Source organism: Salvelinus fontinalis, chromosome 14 (genome assembly GCF_029448725.1).
Source record: "Salvelinus fontinalis isolate EN_2023a chromosome 14, ASM2944872v1, whole genome shotgun sequence".
Lineage (NCBI taxonomy): Eukaryota > Metazoa > Chordata > Actinopteri > Salmoniformes > Salmonidae > Salvelinus > Salvelinus fontinalis.
Genome location: NC_074678.1, coordinates 42524807 through 42544800, shown reverse-complemented (window position 1 = coordinate 42544800; position 19994 = coordinate 42524807). Strand labels below are relative to the sequence as shown.

At 41.2% G+C, this 19994-nt stretch overlaps 1 protein-coding gene across 1 annotated transcript; it reads right to left on the bottom strand.

Annotated features, from left to right (window-relative positions):
- Positions 1-10531: 10531 nt before the first annotated feature.
- On the bottom strand, positions 10532-19748 carry LOC129810898 (repulsive guidance molecule A-like). The gene is made up of 4 exons (XM_055861869.1): positions 19711-19748; positions 17126-17274; positions 13949-14460; positions 10532-12138 (listed from the first exon to the last, which is right to left on the bottom strand). The coding sequence occupies exons 1-4, from the start codon at positions 19746-19748 to the stop codon at positions 11440-11442; spliced, it is 1398 nt and encodes a 465-aa protein (XP_055717844.1). The 3' UTR covers positions 10532-11439.
- Positions 19749-19994: the final 246 nt, after the last annotated feature.

Sequence of the window (19994 nt, the reverse complement as noted above, 5' to 3'; positions counted from 1 at the left end):
CGGTGTATTTATCCCTGTGTTTCCTGTCTCTCTGTGCCAGTTCGTCTTGTATGTTCAAGTCAACCAGTGTGTTTTTCCCGTGCGCCTGCTTTTTCTTTTCTCTTTTTGCTAGTCCTCCCGGTTTTGACGCTTGCCTGTTTCTGTAAACTGTACTCGCCTGACTGACCATTCTGCCTGCCTTGACCTCGAGCCTGCCTGCCACTCTGTACCTCCTGGACTCTGAACTGCTTTTGACCTTTTGTCTGTCCACGACCATTCTCTTGCCTACCCTTTTGGATTATAATAAATATCAAAGACTCAAGTGTCTGCATCTGGGTCTCACCTTGTGCCCTTATAGAATCTGGCTTTGAAATTCACTGCTCAACTGAGGGACCTTACAGATAAGTGTGGGGTACAGAAATTAGGTAGTCATAAAAAAATTATGGTAGCCCTTTCCTGCAGTCATAATTAATAAACGTTATTTTAAAAACCCGCTGAAAATCTGCTTGTCAAACGATGTACAGTACCAGTCAAAAGTTTGGACATACCTACTCATTCAAGATTCTTCAAAATAGCCACCCTTGCCTTGACAGCTTTGCACACTCTTGGCATTCTCTCAACCAGCTTCATGGGGTACAGTAGTCACCTGGAATACATTACAATTAACAGGTGTGCCTTGTTAAAAGTTAATTTGTGGAATTTCTTTCCTTAACTGGCTCTCACGAGGACCGACACAGGAAAGACCCAGAGTTACCTCTGCTGAGGATAAGTTCATTAGAGTTAACTGCACCTCAGACTGCAGCCCAAAAGAATGCTTCACAGTTCAAGTAATAGACATTTCAACATCAACTGTTCAGAGGAGACCGCGTAAATCAGGCCTTCATGGTCGAATTGATGCACAGAAACCAGTACTATAAATATATATTTTTTAAAACCTGGAATGAGTAGGTGTCCAAACTTTTGACTGGTACTGTGTATATAAAGTGTAATATTTGGATGCAAACTCAAAATTGAATAAATTTCAACTCTATAACTGACATGGTACAGGAGTCTTCCTTTTAGGCCCATATCCATGTGTGTGAGGTGTATACTTGTTTCAAAGTAGATTTGTTTAAGACTACCAAGAAACAGTGTCTGACCCTGATTTAGCCTACTTCAGTAAAAGGTAAAACACTATTGCAAACAGAGTCCATGCAACTTATTATGTGATTTGTTAAGCCCATTTTTACTTCTGAACTTATTTAGGCTTACCATAACAAAGGGGTTGAATATTTATTGACTCAATACATTTCAACTTTTAAATCGATTTGTAAAAAATTCTAAAAGCATATTTCCACTTTGACATTAGAAATTCCCCAGGGCAGCTGTCTAGGCCCCTTACTTTTTTCAATCGTTACTAACGACATGCCACTGGCTTTGAGTAAAGCCAATGTGTCTATGTATGTGGAAGACTCAACACTATACACGTCAGCTACTACAGCGACTGAAATGACTGCAACACTCAACAAGGAGCTGCAGTTAGTTTCAGAATGGGTGGCCAGGATTGTAAACTGTCATGGTCAAAACATATGTATACAAGCTAAGATGGGGAGAAGTCTGTCCATAATAAAGTGATGCTCTAACTTCTTAACAGCACTATTAACAAGGCCCTTGGATGTACACAGAGCTAACATTAATAATATGCATATCATTCTCTCCTGGCTCAAAGTGAAGGAGAGATTGACTTCATCACTACTTGTATTTGTGAGAGGTATTAACATGTTGAATGCACGAGCTGTTTGAACTACTGGCACACAGCTCGGACACCCATGCATACCCCACAAGACATGCTAACAGAGGTCTCTTCACAGTCCCTAAGTCCAGAACAGAGGATGGGAGGCATGCAGTTCTAAATAGAGCCATGACTACATGGAACTCTATTCCAAATCAAGTAACTGATGCAAGCAGTAAAATTAGATTTAAAAAAGAGATAAAATACACCTTATGGAACAGCAGGGACTGTGAAGCAACACAAACATAGTGTCACGTTCCTGACCTGTTTTCCTTTGTTATGTATTTGTTTTAGTTGGTCAGGGCGTGAGTTGGGTGGGTTGGTCTAGGTTTGTTTTTCTATGTTGGGATTTTTGTGTTTGGCCTGGTATGATTCTCAATCAGAGACAGGTGTGTATCGTTTGTCCCTGATTGAGAGTCATACTAAGGCAGCCAGGGTTTCACTGGTGTTTTGTGGGTGTTTGTTTCCTGTGTCAGTGTTTGGGCCACACAGGACTGTTTTCAGGTTAGTCACGTTGGTAGAGTTTCGTAATTTGTAGTGTTTGTTGTTTGTTCATTAAAACATGAATACCTACTACTCCGCATCTTGGTCCGATCCATGCTCCTCCTCGTCTGAGGAGGAGAACGACTACGACAGCCTTAACACATAGGCATAGACACATGCATACACACACAATAATATATGCACTCTCCACATGGGTTTTTTTCTGATGTAGATACAGTGGGGGAAAAAAGTATTTAGTCAGCCACCAATTGTGCAAGTTCTCCCACTTAAAAAGAGGAGAGAGGCCTGTAATTTTCATCATAGGTACACTTCAACTATGACAGACAAAATGAGATTTTTTTTTACAGAAAATCACATTGTAGGATTTTTTATGAATTTATTTGCAAATTATGGTAGAAAATAAGTATTTGGTCAATAACAAAAGTTTATCTCAATACTTTATTATATACCCTTTGTTGGCAATGACAGAGGTCAAACGTTTTCTGTAAGTCTTCACAAGGTTTTCACACACTGTTGCTGGTATTTTGGCCCATTCCTCCATGCAGATCTCCTCTAGAGCAGTGATGTTTTGGGGCTGTTGCTGGGCAACACGGACTTTCAACTCCCTCCAAAGATTTTCTATGGGGTTGAGATCTGGAGACTGGCTAGGCCACTCCAGGACCTTGAAATGCTTCTTACGAAGCCACTCCTTTCTTGGCGGTGTGTTTGGGATCATTGTCATGCTGAAAGACCCAGCCACGTTTCATCTTCAATGCCCTTGCTGATGGAAGTAGGTTTTCACTCAAAATCTCACGATACATGGCCCCATTCATTCTTTCCTTTACACGGATCAGTCATCCTGGTCCCTTTGCAGAAAAACAGCCCCAAAGCATGATGTTTCCACCCCCATGCTTCACAGTAGGTATGGTGTTCTTTGGATGCAACTCAGCATTCTTTGTCCTCCAAACACGACGAGTTGAGTTTTTACCAAAAAGTTCTATTTTGGTTTCATCTGACCATATGACATTCTCCCAATCTTCTTCTGGATCATCCAAATGCTCTCTAGCAAACTTCAGACGGGACTGGACATGTACTGGCTTAAGCAGGGGGACACGTCTGGAACTGCAGGATTTGAGTCCCTGACGGCGTAGTGTGTTACTGATGGTAGGCTTTGTTACTTTGGTCCCAGCTCTCTGCAGATCATTCACTAGGTCCCCCCGTGTGGTTCTGGGATTTTTGCTCACCGTTCTTGTGATCATTTTGACCCCACGGGGTGAGATCTTGCGTGGAGCCCCAGATCGAGGGAGATTATCAGTGGTCTTGTATGTCTTCCATTTCCTAATAATTGCTCCCACAGTTGATTTCTTCAAACCAAGCTGCTTACCTATTGCAGATTCAGTCTTCCCAGCCTGGTGCAGGTCTACAATTTTGTTTCTGGTGTCCTTTGACAGCTCTTTGGTCTTGGCCATAGTGGAGTTTGGAGTGTGACTGTTTGAGGTTGTGGACAGGTATCTTTTATACTGATAACAAGTTCAAACAGGTGCCATTAATACAGGTAACGAGTGGAGGACAGAGGAGTCACTTAAAGAAGAAGTTACAGGTCTGTGAGAGCCAGAAATCTTGCTTGTTTGTAGGTGACCAAATACTTATTTTCCACCATAATTTGCAAATAAATTCATAAAAAATCCTACAATGTGATTTTCTGTATTTTTTTTCTCATTTTGTCTGTCATAGTTGAAGTGTACCTATGATGAAAATTACAGGCCTCTCTCATATTCTTAAGTGGGAGAACTTGCACAAATGGTGGCTGACTAAATACTTTTTTGCCCCACTGTATGTGGTAGTGGAGTAAGGGCCTGAGGGAATAGTATGTTGTGAAATCTGTTATGAATGTATTGTAATGTTTTTGAAATTGTATAACTGCCTTAATTGTACTGGACCCCAGGAAGAGTAGCTGCTGCCTTGGCATAAACTATTGGGGATCCATAATAAATACAAATACAAATGATGGGGTATTGTGTGTAGGCCAGTGACAAAAAAGCGCACAATTAAAACAATTTTACATTCAGGCTGTAAGACAAAATGTGTAAAAAGTCAAGGGGTGTGAATACTTTCTGAAGGCACTGTAATTGTAAAACCAACAAGGACTCAATAGTTCATGCCTTCTGAGAGTGATATGAAATCCAAAAGTTATGGGCGGAATTAGAAAGTTGGCTGTTAGAAGTTTTACAATGTAAGTTTACTTTTAATCTGTCTATATGCATATTTCAAGACATGGCATATGAGGGTGCGATAAGATACCCAATCGGGTAGACCATACTTTTCTCGTCAATGATTTTGAAAAGAACTACTTAAAAACTGGAAATTATCCTCCATCACAACAACAACAGCTGATGAATCAAAAGTGTTATTATTTAAATATTTTAAAGGTGTGGGCTGCAAAGAATCAGAACAGTGCATTTTGAGGCCATGTGGCATTGTGCTACAAGCACTGGAAAGTTCCAGGGGATAAAGGGGGAGTGTAGTTGTGAGACATATGTGATGTGAGTGTTTGCGGTGGGAACAGGAAACACGTACAACAACAAGAATATCTTTTTTTTCAGGTAACTTGCACCTTCCCACCTGCCATACTCTAAAAATTAGGGGTTCAGCAAGGGTTCTTCTAAGATCCTCAAAGTTCTTCAAAGAACCTTAGGGTTCTTGGCACTGAAAATGCCCCCAAAACGTTATTCCGTTATTCCCTATAGGAAGTGGGGTTCATCGAGGAACCTCCTAGTTGGTAGGGGTTCTTAGGGGAACCTAACGGCCCAACTGAAAGATTTGGATTTGAATTTGAATTTGAAAGTACAGCAGGCACTTAACTGAAATATTTAAAGATCTCAGTTTAAGGTAAGGTTTGTCCCTTGTATGATCTAAACTGATATTGTTTTATGATGATACCAACAATCTTTTCATATTTGTGCAAATCTTTCTAAAACAGAAAATTGACACAATTCACTGGATATCAATCAACAAAGAGGTAAGAATATGTAGGCTATACGAATATGTTGAAGGCTAGCTGTTTTGGGTGCAGATGACTGAACTGCTCACTTTTGTGTCTGTAGGTATACAGAGGAGGAGGCATACAAAGGTATGTCAATAGGTATTGATAATGTTGTCATGCAGATCACACTTACCATCCTCCTCCCTTATCTCTTCAATGAATATCCCACAGGCCTCTACATTATGGACAAATTATGTGTATGACAACCATTATCAAAATAGTTTTTTTTCTCTCACATTTACCACAAAAAACACAGCTGTGTGCATGTTTTGATAATCATTTGTATAATTACTATTTTTGGGATTCACAGACTTCACCCTCTCTACACTTCTGATTTTAACAGGAAACCTGTTCGATCACCATGCACTGCAAAATCATTCTGGCTATGGATACGGAGAACATCTGCAGACACTGCCAGTACCCAATTACAGTTGTTACTGTGGATCTCTCCACTCAAGAACAATCTCTACTAGCTACTCTGGAACACATAGACTCTGACCTGTGCAATGAGCCAAACGGATTAAAGAATCCTACAGTACCCAAACACTCTTTCTCTCTCTCTCTCGCTCTCTCTCACACACACACGCACACACTGTGCAGTAATTAGAATCCATAGAGCAGCTTTAAGTGATACAGTCTACTGTGCTCACCCCTCCTCTGCCTCTCTCCATCACTTACTCTGTGTTGTCTGTTGCTGTCTCTCGTCTGCCCTCTTCTGTTGCTGTCTCTTATTCTTCTATGTTGCTTTCTCTTATTCTTCTATGTTGCTGTCTCTCGTCTGCCCTCTTCAGTTGCTGTCTCTTATTCTTCTTTGTTGTGGTCTCTTATTCTTCTATGTTGCTGTCTCTCGTCTGCCCTCTTCTGTTGCTGTCTCTTATTCTTCTATGTTGCTGTCTCTTATTCTTCTATGTTGCTGTCTCTCGTCTGCCCTCTTCAGTTGCTGTCTCTTATTCTTCTATGTTGCTGTCTCTCGTCTGCCCTCTTCTGTTGCTGTCTCTTATTCTTCTATGTTGCTGTCTCTCGTCTGCCCTCTTCAGTTGCTGTCTCTTATTCTTCTATGTTGCTGTCTCTCGTCTGCCCTCTTCAGTTGCTGTCTCTTATTCTTCTATGTTGCTGTCTCTCGTCTGCCCTCTTCTGTTGCTGTCTCTTATTCTTCTATGATGCTGTCTCTTATTCTTCTATGTTGCTGTCTCTTATTCTTCTATGTTGCTGTCTCTCGTCTGCCCTCTTCAGTTGCTGTCTCTTATTCTTCTATGTTGCTGTCTCTTATTCTTCTATGTTGCTGTCTCTTATTCTTCTATGTTGCTGTCTCTCGTCTGCCCTCTTCAGTTGCTGTCTCTTATTCTTCTATGTTGCTGTCTCTTATTCTTCTATGTTGCTGTCTCTCGTCTGCCCTCTTCAGTTGCTGTCTCTTATTCTTCTATGTTGCTGTCTCTTATTCTTCTATGTTGCTGTCTCTCGTCTGCCCTCTTCTGTTGCTGTCTCTTATTCTTCTATGATGCTGTCTCTTATTCTTCTTTGTTGCGGTCTCTTATTCTTCTATGTTGCTGTCTCTCGTCTGCCCTCTTCAGTTGCTGTCTCTTATTCTTCTTTGTTGCGGTCTCTTATTCTTCTATGTTGCTGTCTCTTATTCTTCTTTGTTGCGGTCTCTTGTCTACCCTCCTTTCTCGTCCTGTCTTGGATGTAAAAAGTGTAAAAGAAACAATTGTTTTAATAGTAATTTCTCTGGCCTTTTTACCTCAGCTATTCTTTGTAAACTATGCTTAACTTTTTCACTGTCTGTATTTCACCTCTTAGAATTTGTGCAAATAAATACAACTAATTAGAATCTATAAAGCAGCTTGAAGTGCTACAGTCTGTGTGCTCAACTCACCTCTGTTCTCTCTCCATCTGCCCTCTTCTGTCACTTTCTCTGTGTCTTGTCTGTTGCTGTCTCAGGTTCTTGTTTCTTACTGTGTTCTTTGTCTATCCTCTTCTGTTATGGACTGTTATGTTTTTGTAGTGTCTCTCTACATCTCCATCATATCCTACTCTTCTGTTGTCTGTCTCTTTGTCTTCTCTCGAGTGTCTCTTTAGTTTTGCAATCCAAAACGGTCAAGGGGATACTGTGGTAATTTAACTTGTTTTGGCCTGTATCAGGGTCACCTAAATCATCGTCTTCCCTTCCATTTGCCTCTGGCTGCTGCTGTTCTAAATGCTCCACTGGTCTGCTGTTCTCATCTGTCCTCCTTGGCTCATCTGAAAGGTATCAAGGTAGAGGTGCAACATGTCATTAGTTCGTTTTAAAGGGTGAAGGAATGACCAGATTTGACCTCCTTTTAGATTTGGTTAATTAAGAAATGCTAACAGCTATGATTGAATTCAAACGTGTGTTGGTTTCAGGGTGTGATTTGATGAGTGCGTGCGTAGGTGGGAAGAGCCAAATTATTTCCCCAATTAGCTTTAGCTGACTGGTGTGCAACCTGACTTTGGCTTTGGATAGTCTTGTCCCGGGATTAGTTAGGGACCGTCAATAAATTACACAATGTAAATTAGACAATATTTTCATGCTGCACATCTTTTAGTTTTCTCATTAAATGCGTTCATTATTTGTTTATACATTTCTACAATTTGTAGTTGGTTTGAGGTTTTTAAGTCATTGAAATTTGGAGCTATATGAATATTTACATATTGTCCCATGTACATTGTGGAATTTATCAAATGGTCCCTAACGTGCTTCTACACCTGCATTCTAGCTGTTTGGGGTTTTAGGCTGGGTCTCTGTACAGCACTTCGAAATATTAGCTGATGTACGAAGGGCTATATAAAATAAACTTGATTGATTGAACTAACCCCATAGGGATATTTCTGCATAACAGCGCAACACAACTCCAAACATGACAGATAAGAAGCTACGTAGCCTGTAGGCTATATTTACATTTACGTCATTTAGCAGACGCTCTTATCCAGAGCAACTTACAAATTTGGAAAGTTCATACATATTCATCCTGGTCCCCCCGTGGGAAATGAACCCACAACCCTGGCGTTGCAAGTGCCATGCTCTACCAACTGAGCCACACGGGACCACACGATATATGAATATAAAGTGACATGAGCCCAAAAAAGATTACCTTTGGAATGGCATAAGTTATAAGAACTCCAAGGTTAATTTGATTTTGTCAGTTCTACCAGGTAATGTGAGATTTTTAGATTACTATGTATTTTTCAATATTTTGTTCACCTACAATCTAACCACAAAGCTGGCCATCTTTTCTCCTCTCTTTCTGGCTGACCCCCCCCCCCCCTTCCCTTCTAAGTTCAAGTTTGTTTATTCGTCATATACACATGATAAACATGGAGTACACAGTGCAATGAAATACTTACTTGCAGGTTGACCTCTCGACAATGCAACATCAACAGAAAAAGTAAGTGTCAAATAAATAAAGAGAAATACAAATAAAAGCTCAATGAAATAATTTCACCAATTCCATAATGGCCAGTTTTTTACAAATAGTTACATAACCTATATGGAAATAACACACATGAGCCAAACATGTTTACCTGTAGAATGGAACAGGTTATAGGACCTCTATGATTCATTTCATTTTGTCAGTTCTACTTCCTCAACATTGCTAATGTTAAACAGGGTTAAAAATGCTTTAGTATAGTTCAGCTTCAGTCCACAAGGGGGCATTTTGCTGAGTCACATTGACATCTAACCGGTGCTGTATGGATGGTCAAGGGGCGAGCGGTCCACTGTGTTGAGAAATCGCGACCAATCACAGCAGGCACCGCGTCACTCCAGGGGCTTCTTGCAGTGCCTACTACTGCCTAGTGCAGTATATTGTATTGTTAATTTTTTTCATTAACATTTGTCAGTAAAAAATGTATTTGGTTATGGAAACTCAGACTCATAAGGGGGTGGACATCAAAAGGTTGGGGGCTGGATCAAAAACATCCGGGGCTGAATCCCTGGAGCCCAGGCCAAATGACGCCACTGGTTTTACTCTCACTTGGAGAGAACACCCTGTCCCTCTTCATATGTCAAAAATTATAAATGATTTGGCCTAGATCTTTTTTATTTTTTATTTAACAAATACTAGCTACCCACTTGGCTGAATCTAAATGAATTCCAGAACGGTTAAATGTAAAGTTCCAACTTGTCAACGGGAAGCCCTGTTGAGTGGGCTAGATGGAAAGCCATCAATATCCCTGGCTTGTCAATCTGTGGAATAGGCTCCAGTGCGCAGCAGAAATTGATCTTTTGTTGGCACGTAAATCCCTTCCACACGGTTCAGGACACAAATGTTCCCGGCGTTCAACACAATCAGAACAACTAATGCCTTGATCTCAAATACATCCTGGGTGTTTCTAGAACTTATTCTAGTTTAACCAAAACTGCAAATGACAAATGTATTTATATATTTTTTTAAACAAAGGTTTTTCCACCATCAATTAAAGGCTTATTGGTTTCACTCATTTAAGACTTACATGAAGTGCCTCCATTAAGTCTTCACACCCCTTGACTTTTCCCACATTTTGTTGTTACAAAGTGGGATTAAAAATGTCAATACATTAGAATCACTTTTGGCAGCAATTACAACGGAGTCTTTCTAGGTAAATCCAAGCGCTTTCCACACCTGGATTGTGCAGCATGTGCCAGTTATTATTTCCAAATTCTGTCAAATTGTTGATTGCTTAACAGTGGAGGCTGCTAAGGGGTGGATGGCTCATAATAATGGATGGAATGGAATGTGATCAAGCAAATGTAAACTGCAATCTCTGTTTCATACCACGCCATTGACTACATTCCAACCATTATGAGCCATCCTCCCCTTAGCAGCCTCCACTGCTAGACAACCTTTCAGGTCTTGCCATAGATTTGGCCTTATGTTTTAGGTTAAGGGCTTGAATACTTGACTCAAGACACGTCAGCGTTTAATTTTTTATTCATTTGTAAAGATTTTTAAAAAACAATCCCACTTTGACATTGAGTGTAGGCCTGTGACAAAAACATGTTAAAATGGAATACATTTACTTCAGGCTGTAACAAAATGTAAAAGGTCAAGGAGCAACAACTTCTGAAGGCACTGTATGTAGAAAGCCACTGGCCTATGCTAAATATAAATTGCAACCCTTTAGGAAGACTGTCAATTCTGAGTAAACTGTCAGATTTACACTAGCAAATATTCTCCATGGTCCCACTCACATACCAAATCCTTGTGCTGTAGACATTGACTCTTGAAAGCTTAAGAATAAAAAACGGCAAACAAAGATGGTGTCCAACACTTTTTAATATGGAAAATTACAGATAAGGTAAAACGCATTAGTTCATTCAAAAATACCTAACTAATCACAACAAGTGTAAAACAGTTAAAAACAATCTATACACAGGCAAATGTACACAATATAAAACACATACACTCTTTCAATATATTATTATTATATAGAGATTGTTTCTTTACCTTTAAAAAAAACTGGAAGCCAAGCAGCTTGAAGAGGGAGTGTTTCACCTAACTGATAATGCAATCACACTTGGGTGGAGTGAAAAGTACTGAGAATATTACACCAAAACCCAAATACATTTGGATAGGTAGTATTTTCGTTTAGTTGTTGGATCATCCCATGTAAGAAACATTTTCCAGTAAATATGACAACATTGAGGAACTAAACTTGGCGTGTTAATCGTTAAGTGCCTAATGATACACATTCCAGAAGTCCCTGCACTATAGACTATTTACACGTAAGCCTGATACGTTCTCTGATGATATCTGACACGATTGTGTGCATCTTGATTCCCCAAAAATATGAAATTTACAAATATTATTTTTGATAAGCTGCCTTACAGCCGGTGCACAGAACCACGTTACGATGAATTTCCCATTTACGCATCCTGCAACTGTCTTAATCCAATTTACAAGTGTGACAATAGAGAGCGCATTACGCACTTAACCACCGATCCCACCTGACTGCGTGCATTCAGGCTCGGGACTCAATTAAGTGGCAGAAGCTGGCAGCCAACGTATGTCTGGGGGGGACAAGAAGCACTGGTATCCTTTGAGGGATCAATCCTACAAAATGGTTTAGTGACAGGAAAAGAACTACAAAATTCACAAATGCAAAAAAACAGACACTCCTTCAAGCTGGCATTACTTCCACTTTGTTTGCGTGTCCTATTCACTCTTTACAAAAGCAGTAGACCCAGGAGCAGGAGTGTGACCAGACTGTGGGTGGCTGTGGCCAACGTGTGTGGCCCCCCTCTGTTTTGTTGAACATGAGGAGTCCTGGGAGAGTTTTGCTTGAGTTTGCTGGGAGGAAGGGCCTTCAGATCCTCCAGAGCCCCGTAGGCTGCCATGGAGAACTCAGGGTCCCCTGTGGTGAGCAGGTCAAACACACATGACTGGAAGTATATGTCCTCCACTTGCAGGGTCTCCCTGCACTTGGCTGTGGCACGCTCCACTGTGTAGATCTGATGTGGGGGCAGTAGGGGCCCCAGCTCCGGATTACCCCCGGAGCCCGGGAGGCGGGGGTGAAGGGGCTGGCGCCCCAGCGTGTGCTCCTTGATGAGCTCGTTGCGAGGGCACCCGTGCAGACAAAGCTGCAGCCCACTGTTCTCCTCAGAAAAGTCAAGGGTGTCCTCTGGCATGCGGATAGCAAAGGTAAGGTAGCGCCCCACTCGGCGCACTATGATGGACGTCCCAATGTAGCGGGCCTGGATCGTCACCAGGCGTCCCCCGGAGCCAACCTTTTCTACGATCCACAGACTGCTCCCCTCCCCGCCACTCCGAGAGCCATCCTGGAAGGCAGAGGGAAGGTCCTCGGTGGTGGCCTGGTACACCTTCTGCTCTGTACAGCCGTGGTACGACTTGAAGATTACCGTTATCTGGAAGAGAACAATGAAGAAACAAAGGCAAGTCAATAATTGATTCCATTGAAATCAAAATTGAATTATGAAAATCTTACTTTCTGTAGTATAGTTTGGTGGACAACTGTTAGTACATAGTTATTATAGTTCTATGCTGATGGTAAAAGCGGTTGAAGCATTATCCTGCATAGACCCTGATTACTAACTACTAAGCAGCAGACGCCATCAGAGGCCTTCAACAGGTGTAGTACCATTTTGAGCCACAGTGTGTCAGCAGGACATTAACTTTGTATGACATGAAGAGTTAATTTTAAAGTTTGAAAACAAACTCCAGTCTTTCGCTTGGAAAAGGTATAAGAGCTTTTGTGTAATCTGATGTAAGGAAAGCACCGTGGGCAGAAATATTCAGTATACTATTATTTTCCAGTAAATATGGACTAGAAAGCATCAGCAACACATTGGTGAGGTCTTGGATCACTAACTTGGAAATAACCAAATCCAAAGAAACAATTAGGCCAACTAATGAGTGTTCCCACAATCTGTGCCATCTAAAACAAATACTGTAAATGTCATAAACCATGGCACATGTATGGCTCCATACTCTTTCTTACAAGAGTGATGGATCAAAACAAACCCAGCTGTCTGATAGTCCCAGAAAATCAGAAATACCTTCCACCACAACTGCCACTGTGCCAGAGCTCTGACACGACTCTGGAGTCGAGCCTGGATTTTTAGTACTACACCAACATTTTTCCAAGGTTTTGTCAAAGAGCTGGCTATGGTTCACTTCACAGTTAAGGGGATACTGTATTTGATGAAGGATTTTCCTTTCTGTACTCTGACAGTTGCCCCAATTCAAGCAGACGGTGGGGGCATGCAGTATTGGCGTTGTATTCCCTCCACCCATATGCACAAAAAATAATAATTTGAAATAGTTGGCTCTGAAATCTGTTCTCCCTTTAGTAGGGTTTGGTTTACTTCAAAATCATACGCAATCTAGCATAGGTTATTTACAAAAGCTCTTGAGTCTCAGCAAACTGATCTGAAAGAAACTTTCAGACCAGTCATTATCACCTTGGCTTTTATCAAATCTAGCCTATGCCTAGATGTTTTGGCCTAGGCCTATTGATCTTCGCAGAGGTCTAGGTAGTCCAAGACCCAATCCTTTGTGTATTTGCTTGTAATCTACATGAGCTAAAAAAAAAATCACTAATGAAACCAGATTATTTTAGCAAATGTGGCATGGTAAGCTAGTCTAAATTGATAGGCCTACTTTTTAGTGTCTACCAAGTGCTGTATTCATCCAGTGCATATCTACAAATGTAGTAAGACAAGCTCCAAGTGTGGCCTTCAATATGACAAGGATTAAATACTGACTTCAGGATAAAACGCTATTAAGATAAACCAAACAAATCAGTAGAATAATTTTTTTTAAATGATCATTTATTATTCCTGTTCATTATTTGACTGCAGCGGAGATTTTTTTTCTAATAATAAAAAAATATATATATCAAATTGTGGGAGGGGGAAATGTTGGGGCAAGCGTTAATCACTACCATATGACTGACCACCCATGTGTTAAAGGTAGAGCGCTCAAGCATGTCTGTGATCCAACACCACTAAATAGCCCTCTCTCCCCTGGTGTCTGGAAAAGGAATGAGGTAAAGTCAACGGAGACAACTTGAGGTGTGTGTATATCTTGAACCATTGTGTCAGTCTCCTTTCGAATTCAATGTATGACATACAGTTCAGGTACCTTTGTTAAGATTGAAGCCTTATGTTTTACTGACAGCAAAACCACCATACATGAACCCATGACTTGGCCTACCTTGCTGGTGGCGGTGGCGCTGGAGCCCAAGACAACAGGTACGTTGGTCACCTGCACCGACAGGTAACGGTTATCAATAAGAGGCCACGCCCCCTCCACCTTGCAGGTCTGGAACTCGTCGCGGAACGTCCGCAGGTGTGGGTCCCCGAATAATCCACAGTGGGCATACTTCTTTCCCTGGCCGGCAGGGCCCGAGGCCAGCACACGGCTCTCGTAGTCGCACAGCTCGGACACGACTGGCCTGGAGGTGCTAGGGGCCTTGGCCGAGGAGGTGGGTCCGTCGCTGGAGCAGTTGTGCTGGGTGAAGAGCTCTTTGATACGGAACACGGCCGAGTGGTAGACCAGGTCACCCCTGCAGCTGCGCGCCGTGCGGCGGGTACACAGGGCGTAGGCACGCAAGGCAATGCAGTAGTCCACATCGGACGGGGAGTCTTCCTGGAGACCACCAGAGGGAGAGGTAGAGGCCACGTACTCCGCATTGCAGCGCTGGATCCGGCACTGTTGGCAGTGTGCTGTAGGGAGGAGGAGACAGGGGACAGGTGTTACGTGTTTATCATTGCCAACAACAGGTGATCAGAAACAAAATGGAAGGAAAGTCATTTATTTAGATAATGAACCCATGTGTACACAGAAGCGGAAACGAGTTAAAATGGTGATGTATACGAATATGTTTGTCTGAACTCTTCCTAAGAACAAAAAATGATGCAAAAACTGCTTAACACTACTCTAACGACCATATAAAATAGGTTTCCAATAGAAATCTCAGTAATTAGGCTAGTCTATTCACTGCCTTATAACTTTGTTATAATTAATTTTCTGAGTTAACATATCAGCTGTACAACCCAGCTACGTGCAGCAGGCCAGTTAAACTATTACACCCATCGAGTTTACGCTCGAAAACATGGCTACTTAAAACCCAAATGCGCCAGCCCACAGGGGCATGGTACCATACGACGTCTAAGAACAAAATCAGTCAAAATTAATAGCCCACAACTAACTATAACAGTGCACCCTTTAGCTTCACTGCTGTAGTTTGCTGAATGCATTTTGGATTTTGCTAGGCCAATAGGAGGCGCAATAAAGGTGCACATGCTCAATGTATATGAGGTTGACTTCAGACCCAAGAGGAACTGCACAAAGAGCAGTGCTTGTTCAGCAACCAACTAACAGCTGGTCGAAGGCAAGGATGTAAGACCCAGTCAGGATCGTATAAATTCAGCACTTCCTGTGTTAAGTTATTACTCAGCACTGTATCTGGCAGTAAATATGTTTTGGGGGTAACAAGGAGACTATGTATTCCGATGTTTCACGTTTGAGAAGCCTATAGGCTTATCTTGAGGTGACAAGTGCATTGCATGACATTCATTTATTGCCTCACCTGTGAAAGTGTCACATACATTACATCCACTTTAATAATACAGCCCCAACAAGACTAAAAACAGAACTATGAACAATAATCATATTCACGTTGACAGAAATTCGGATAATTAACACTAGGCCTCCAGACTGTTAACACCAGAAGGCATGATGAGCTTGCAATAATACAAATCTTGTCATTTTTTATTTATTTATTCCCCAAACAGTGGGGAAAGATAATTGGTTGCAAACTGTGTGAAAACATTTTCAAGTGACTAATGCCCTACATGGGTCTCGGCAACTGTTCATCAAAACTGAGATGTCGTGTGAGAGGTCAATTTAGAAGCATTCTACATCCCTCTTCTGAATTCCGCCAATGATCCGTGTGCTTGCAGGGAGGTCACCGAACTCTGCTTAGAATGTTGTCAGTTTGGCAATCAAAGCCTACAGCGCAATCAACAACCATGTCCATCTCTTAAGGCTTTATGGTCAGACCTTGACAAGACGCAATGTTAGAACTATGTGCGGAAATGGGAAAGGATTAAGATGAGAATAGGACGAATTTGCATAGAGAGAAAAAAATTAAATAGGCGTGTGAGAACAATTTAATGGGAACAAAATATGAGGGTGGCTTTAGAATGTAAACAAGGCAAGCATGGCATATCCAGTATTATAAGAATGATCTTACGCATCCTGCTATGTACATGAATACACCAACCAAAATGCACAATAACCATGGCATAGCAGTCTACAACGTTATGGGGAAGTAAGAATTTAAAATTCAACTATCACTAACAATACCAATTTATACGATACTGTGTTGCAATGCAATTCCATTTATTTGAATGTATAGCGTACAACTTTATCTGAAGCTTATCTAAGGATCTACGGTGAAAATTGTCAAAACATTACAACATATCACGAAACGATTGGACCAAAAACACATACGTCTCAAATCCCCATGTATTTATCTGTAACCACTATTGTACTTAAACTTGTAACGTTAACGAGCCATTACGTACTTTTTCAAAGACCTTCAAAAGTTATTCAAACTAACAAATCACCACACTTACACAATGTGTCGTATCGCTCATGCATACAAAGCTCGGGCCGAAGTTTTTTAAAGTTACGATGGACACGTTCAGAGGCCGAAAAGTCTGACCAATTGTAATAACAAATGAAGCGTGAACTTAAAACACCGTCGATTACAACTAACCACAGCGTTAACAGTTAGCAAGCTCACTTACATGTTAAAACGTGTTAGCCATGTGTCGCTACTTTACAAACAATTTCGAATACAATTTGCAAATGCGACGTGAAAAGGCTAGCAAGCTAAATGCTAACGTGCTTAATTAGCCAACTTCTACAAGTAACGTTAAACTTTATTTTAGACTTCGTGTGTGAATACATCATTAGGTATATAGCTAGCTTCGACCGTGAAAAAAAAAACATTTGGAGATATAATGCATTTAGCTGACGTTAGATACTTTGGGCAAACGGTTAGTAAACTACCTTAGATCGTGGAGTTTAGCTAGCCGCTAACTGCCCGTTTTAGGCACGCAGCAAGCTAACTCGCCGATTACCGACAACTTGTAACCAATCATTGTTTGACTATAACTCCAACTTAACAGAAATATACAGGGTAAACAAAATACATTCCCATGTTTCGGTTCATAACTATTCCCGAAAGCGTAAGTGTTTTCGTGAACTAGTCTCGCACCATTAACATAGCCAAGAAAGTCTTCCATCAATCATTCGGGGTGCGGGAAAAATGTTTTGCATGCACACAGGAGAACGAACATACATAATACGTTGCCTTACCTGGTCGGAGCAGCAGCGAAAGTAAAACCATCGTAAAAGTAATACAGTTCCAAAGCTGCCGCTTAGCCAAGTTTTGAGGTCCGCTTCTCCCCATGCCAATCCATTCAGTTAGAATGGAGTTCTTCGACTGCTGCTCATCGACGCTGTAGCTGCGTGAAATTAGACAAACATTCGTATTCCTTCCCAAGCGCTGTCATTCAAAAAGGGCCCAATCTTCAGGGCGGCTCTACATGGGAGGGGTCTAACAGAGTAGACGGGGCTCAGATGTGGTTGTTGGCCAATGAAATACTAATTATTCGTTAACCACTTTATATTTACATAATGCAGTTTATGGCAATCATGGGACATTGGGACTAAGCCAATGGAAAGGGTTTCTAAAGACATGAAGTCGTTTCGAAATGATCATTGTAGTAGTTGGTAGCCAGTTACAATAAGTATTCAGACAGGATAGAGCTGATGACAATTAGTTTTTCTCACATCTAATTACACTTACAACTAAAACATGATGTTTGCAGCCTACATGATTTATCTGAAATAAATAGTAAACCTCTTTCAGGAGAGAGTTCAAGATAGGAGTTGTAGCTCTGTCCACATAGTTCCCTCTCTGCACTATAAAGCATTCAGCTGTGGCAGTTGTCCTGTTTGATCTCCCTGAGTCTCAACATAGCTGGAGAGAAAATGACCCAATGCAAACAACCCTGTTGTTTCTCTCTGCTTAACTTAAATCATTACATTACTTTCCCTACCTTCTGAAGAAAATGCTCACCCAGGAGAACAATGGTGTCGTAAACCCTAGCATGAATAACAAAGTTAGGCATTATGTGGTAGTAAATTACCCTAGGTTTGAATAACAGATTTGTGGCATATGAACAGCGTGAAGGAGTGAGCTCGCCGTGTCAAGATACTCTTGTCGCTTTGCTATTAAGTTGAAAAATTGCTGAGGAGGCAGGTCATACACACTCAGTGGTGACCTACAATCATGTATGCATCAGTGGAGGCTCATTGTAATAGCTGGAATGGAGTCAATGGAATGGTATCAACCTACAGGATTGATACCATTCCATTGACTCCATTCCAGCCATTATTATGAGCCATTCTCCCCTCAGCAGCCTCCACTGGTATGCATACATATGGGTTTACATATGTTACCCTGGATGTTGTTTCATACCTGAGGTCACTAAACATTGCCAGAGATGTTAAATCTGGTCAATGTGTAGCATTCCCCCCTAGTATTAGGCTAAATGACTAAAATGTAAAATGTAATTATATCTCCATAAAGATGGGCAGCTTATTAATTGAACACTCACAATACAGGAGAGACATTCTCCACAAATTATTTTCTCTCAGCTAACTGCTGCTATTATTTTTTCCATTACATTTTCAGTTAGCAACTTGTATGTTACTCTTTCTCTTTTTGGGGCCAACTTTCCATCCCTTGCCTTGAACAACACTTCGTCTTTCATTTGCACAGCTGAAAAGCAGGTCCATCTGCATGGAGCAGAATCATTGGGTTTTGCTCCATGGCCACCTCTGTGGTTCTCATGTCATGTAAATGTAGGGTTTTTAATGGACAACTAATTAGCCAATCAAATATCGGTGTAAAGAAGATCAACAATCATACTCGGCATAATTCTGTAATTGGATTTCAAATTGAATTTACTCAGACAAATTGAACATTCTGTGCGTCGGGCTGCATACCTCTTTTTACTTTATTAGAAGCAACTGAATTATTATACTGCTCAATTTGAGTGGAGGCTGCTGAGGGGAGGACTGCTCATAATAATGGCTGGAACGGAGCGAATGAAATGGCATCAAAGACATGGAAACCATGTGTTTGATGTATTTGATACCATTTCACTAGCTCTGCTCCACCCATTTCCACGAGCCCGTCCTCCCCAATTAAGATGCCACCAACCTCCTGTGCTCAATTTATACACTTGCCCCCCATCCCCCCATTCCCCAATACACGTGTAAATATTGGACTATAAATTGTGCCTGTATTATACTTGTGCTAAAATGTTTATTCTATTCTACTGCCATTTATGTTTCACTATTTCTTATTGTTGTTGCACAGACAAAAAGGAACCTGCAAGTAGTATTTCATTGGACGATGTATACCATGCGTGTCCCAAAAACTTGTAACTTGAAACTTGAACCCAGACAGGTATTGGATCACTGGTTTCTCTATACACATACTGGCTCCTCTGGCCCACAAAATGGTGTGATTCAGGTGCTCTGTCAGTCTTGTGAAAGGTCCTCACAGTCCATGTTGATGTGGGGTTGATATATATATTGGAGGGGGAAATGAAGACAGCTCAACCCAAGTGGAACGTTTGGATTGTTCTGTCAGAAGGGCCTCCTCCACCACAGTTGATACACTGTGCCAAGTCTGTCCCGCAAGGGTCAACGTACTGTGTTTGTTCAGCTAATTTTGGGCTTGATCTGTTTCATGGCTGTTCTCTACTACGGACACATTTCAAACTCCCTGCTGCACAGGTTTGCAGATAGTCATTAGGACTCTTAGACATGAGACTGTAGCAAGGAATGTGCATGTATTCCTAACAAAGTTACAGGATGTCTCTCACCTCTCAAAATGCTCATCTTCAGGATCTGTAGACAACATTTTCTGCAAGAAAAAAACAGAAATTAGTTATTGTGATTGAAGGCAAAGCATGTGCATGAATACAATTATTTTTGAATATGTATTTATGAAAAAGTGATTTGGGGCAATTTGTGATTTGCGTCTTTAAACAGAAACCAACACGACATGCTTAGTGCTACCTTTTTCACTTGTTTATATTTTCTCTATAGCCTACTTCAGTAACTGAATCCAAACAATAACTCCAAGATGTCAGTTGTAAATGAGAAC

What these genes read in the sequence shown, in the direction of transcription:
- LOC129810898 (XM_055861869.1), bottom strand. Translation starts at nt 19,748, where the DNA reads ATGTTGTCTACAGATCCTGAAGATGAGCATTTTGAGAG. An exon ending in TTCGCTGCTGCTCCGACCAG is followed by an intron (nt 14,461 to 17,125) that starts GTAAGGCAACGT and finishes TCCTCCCTACAG; the next exon opens with CACACTGCCAACAGTGCCGG. An exon ending in GCGCCACCGCCACCAGCAAG is followed by an intron (nt 12,139 to 13,948) that starts GTAGGCCAAGTC and finishes GTTCTCTTCCAG; the next exon opens with ATAACGGTAATCTTCAAGTC.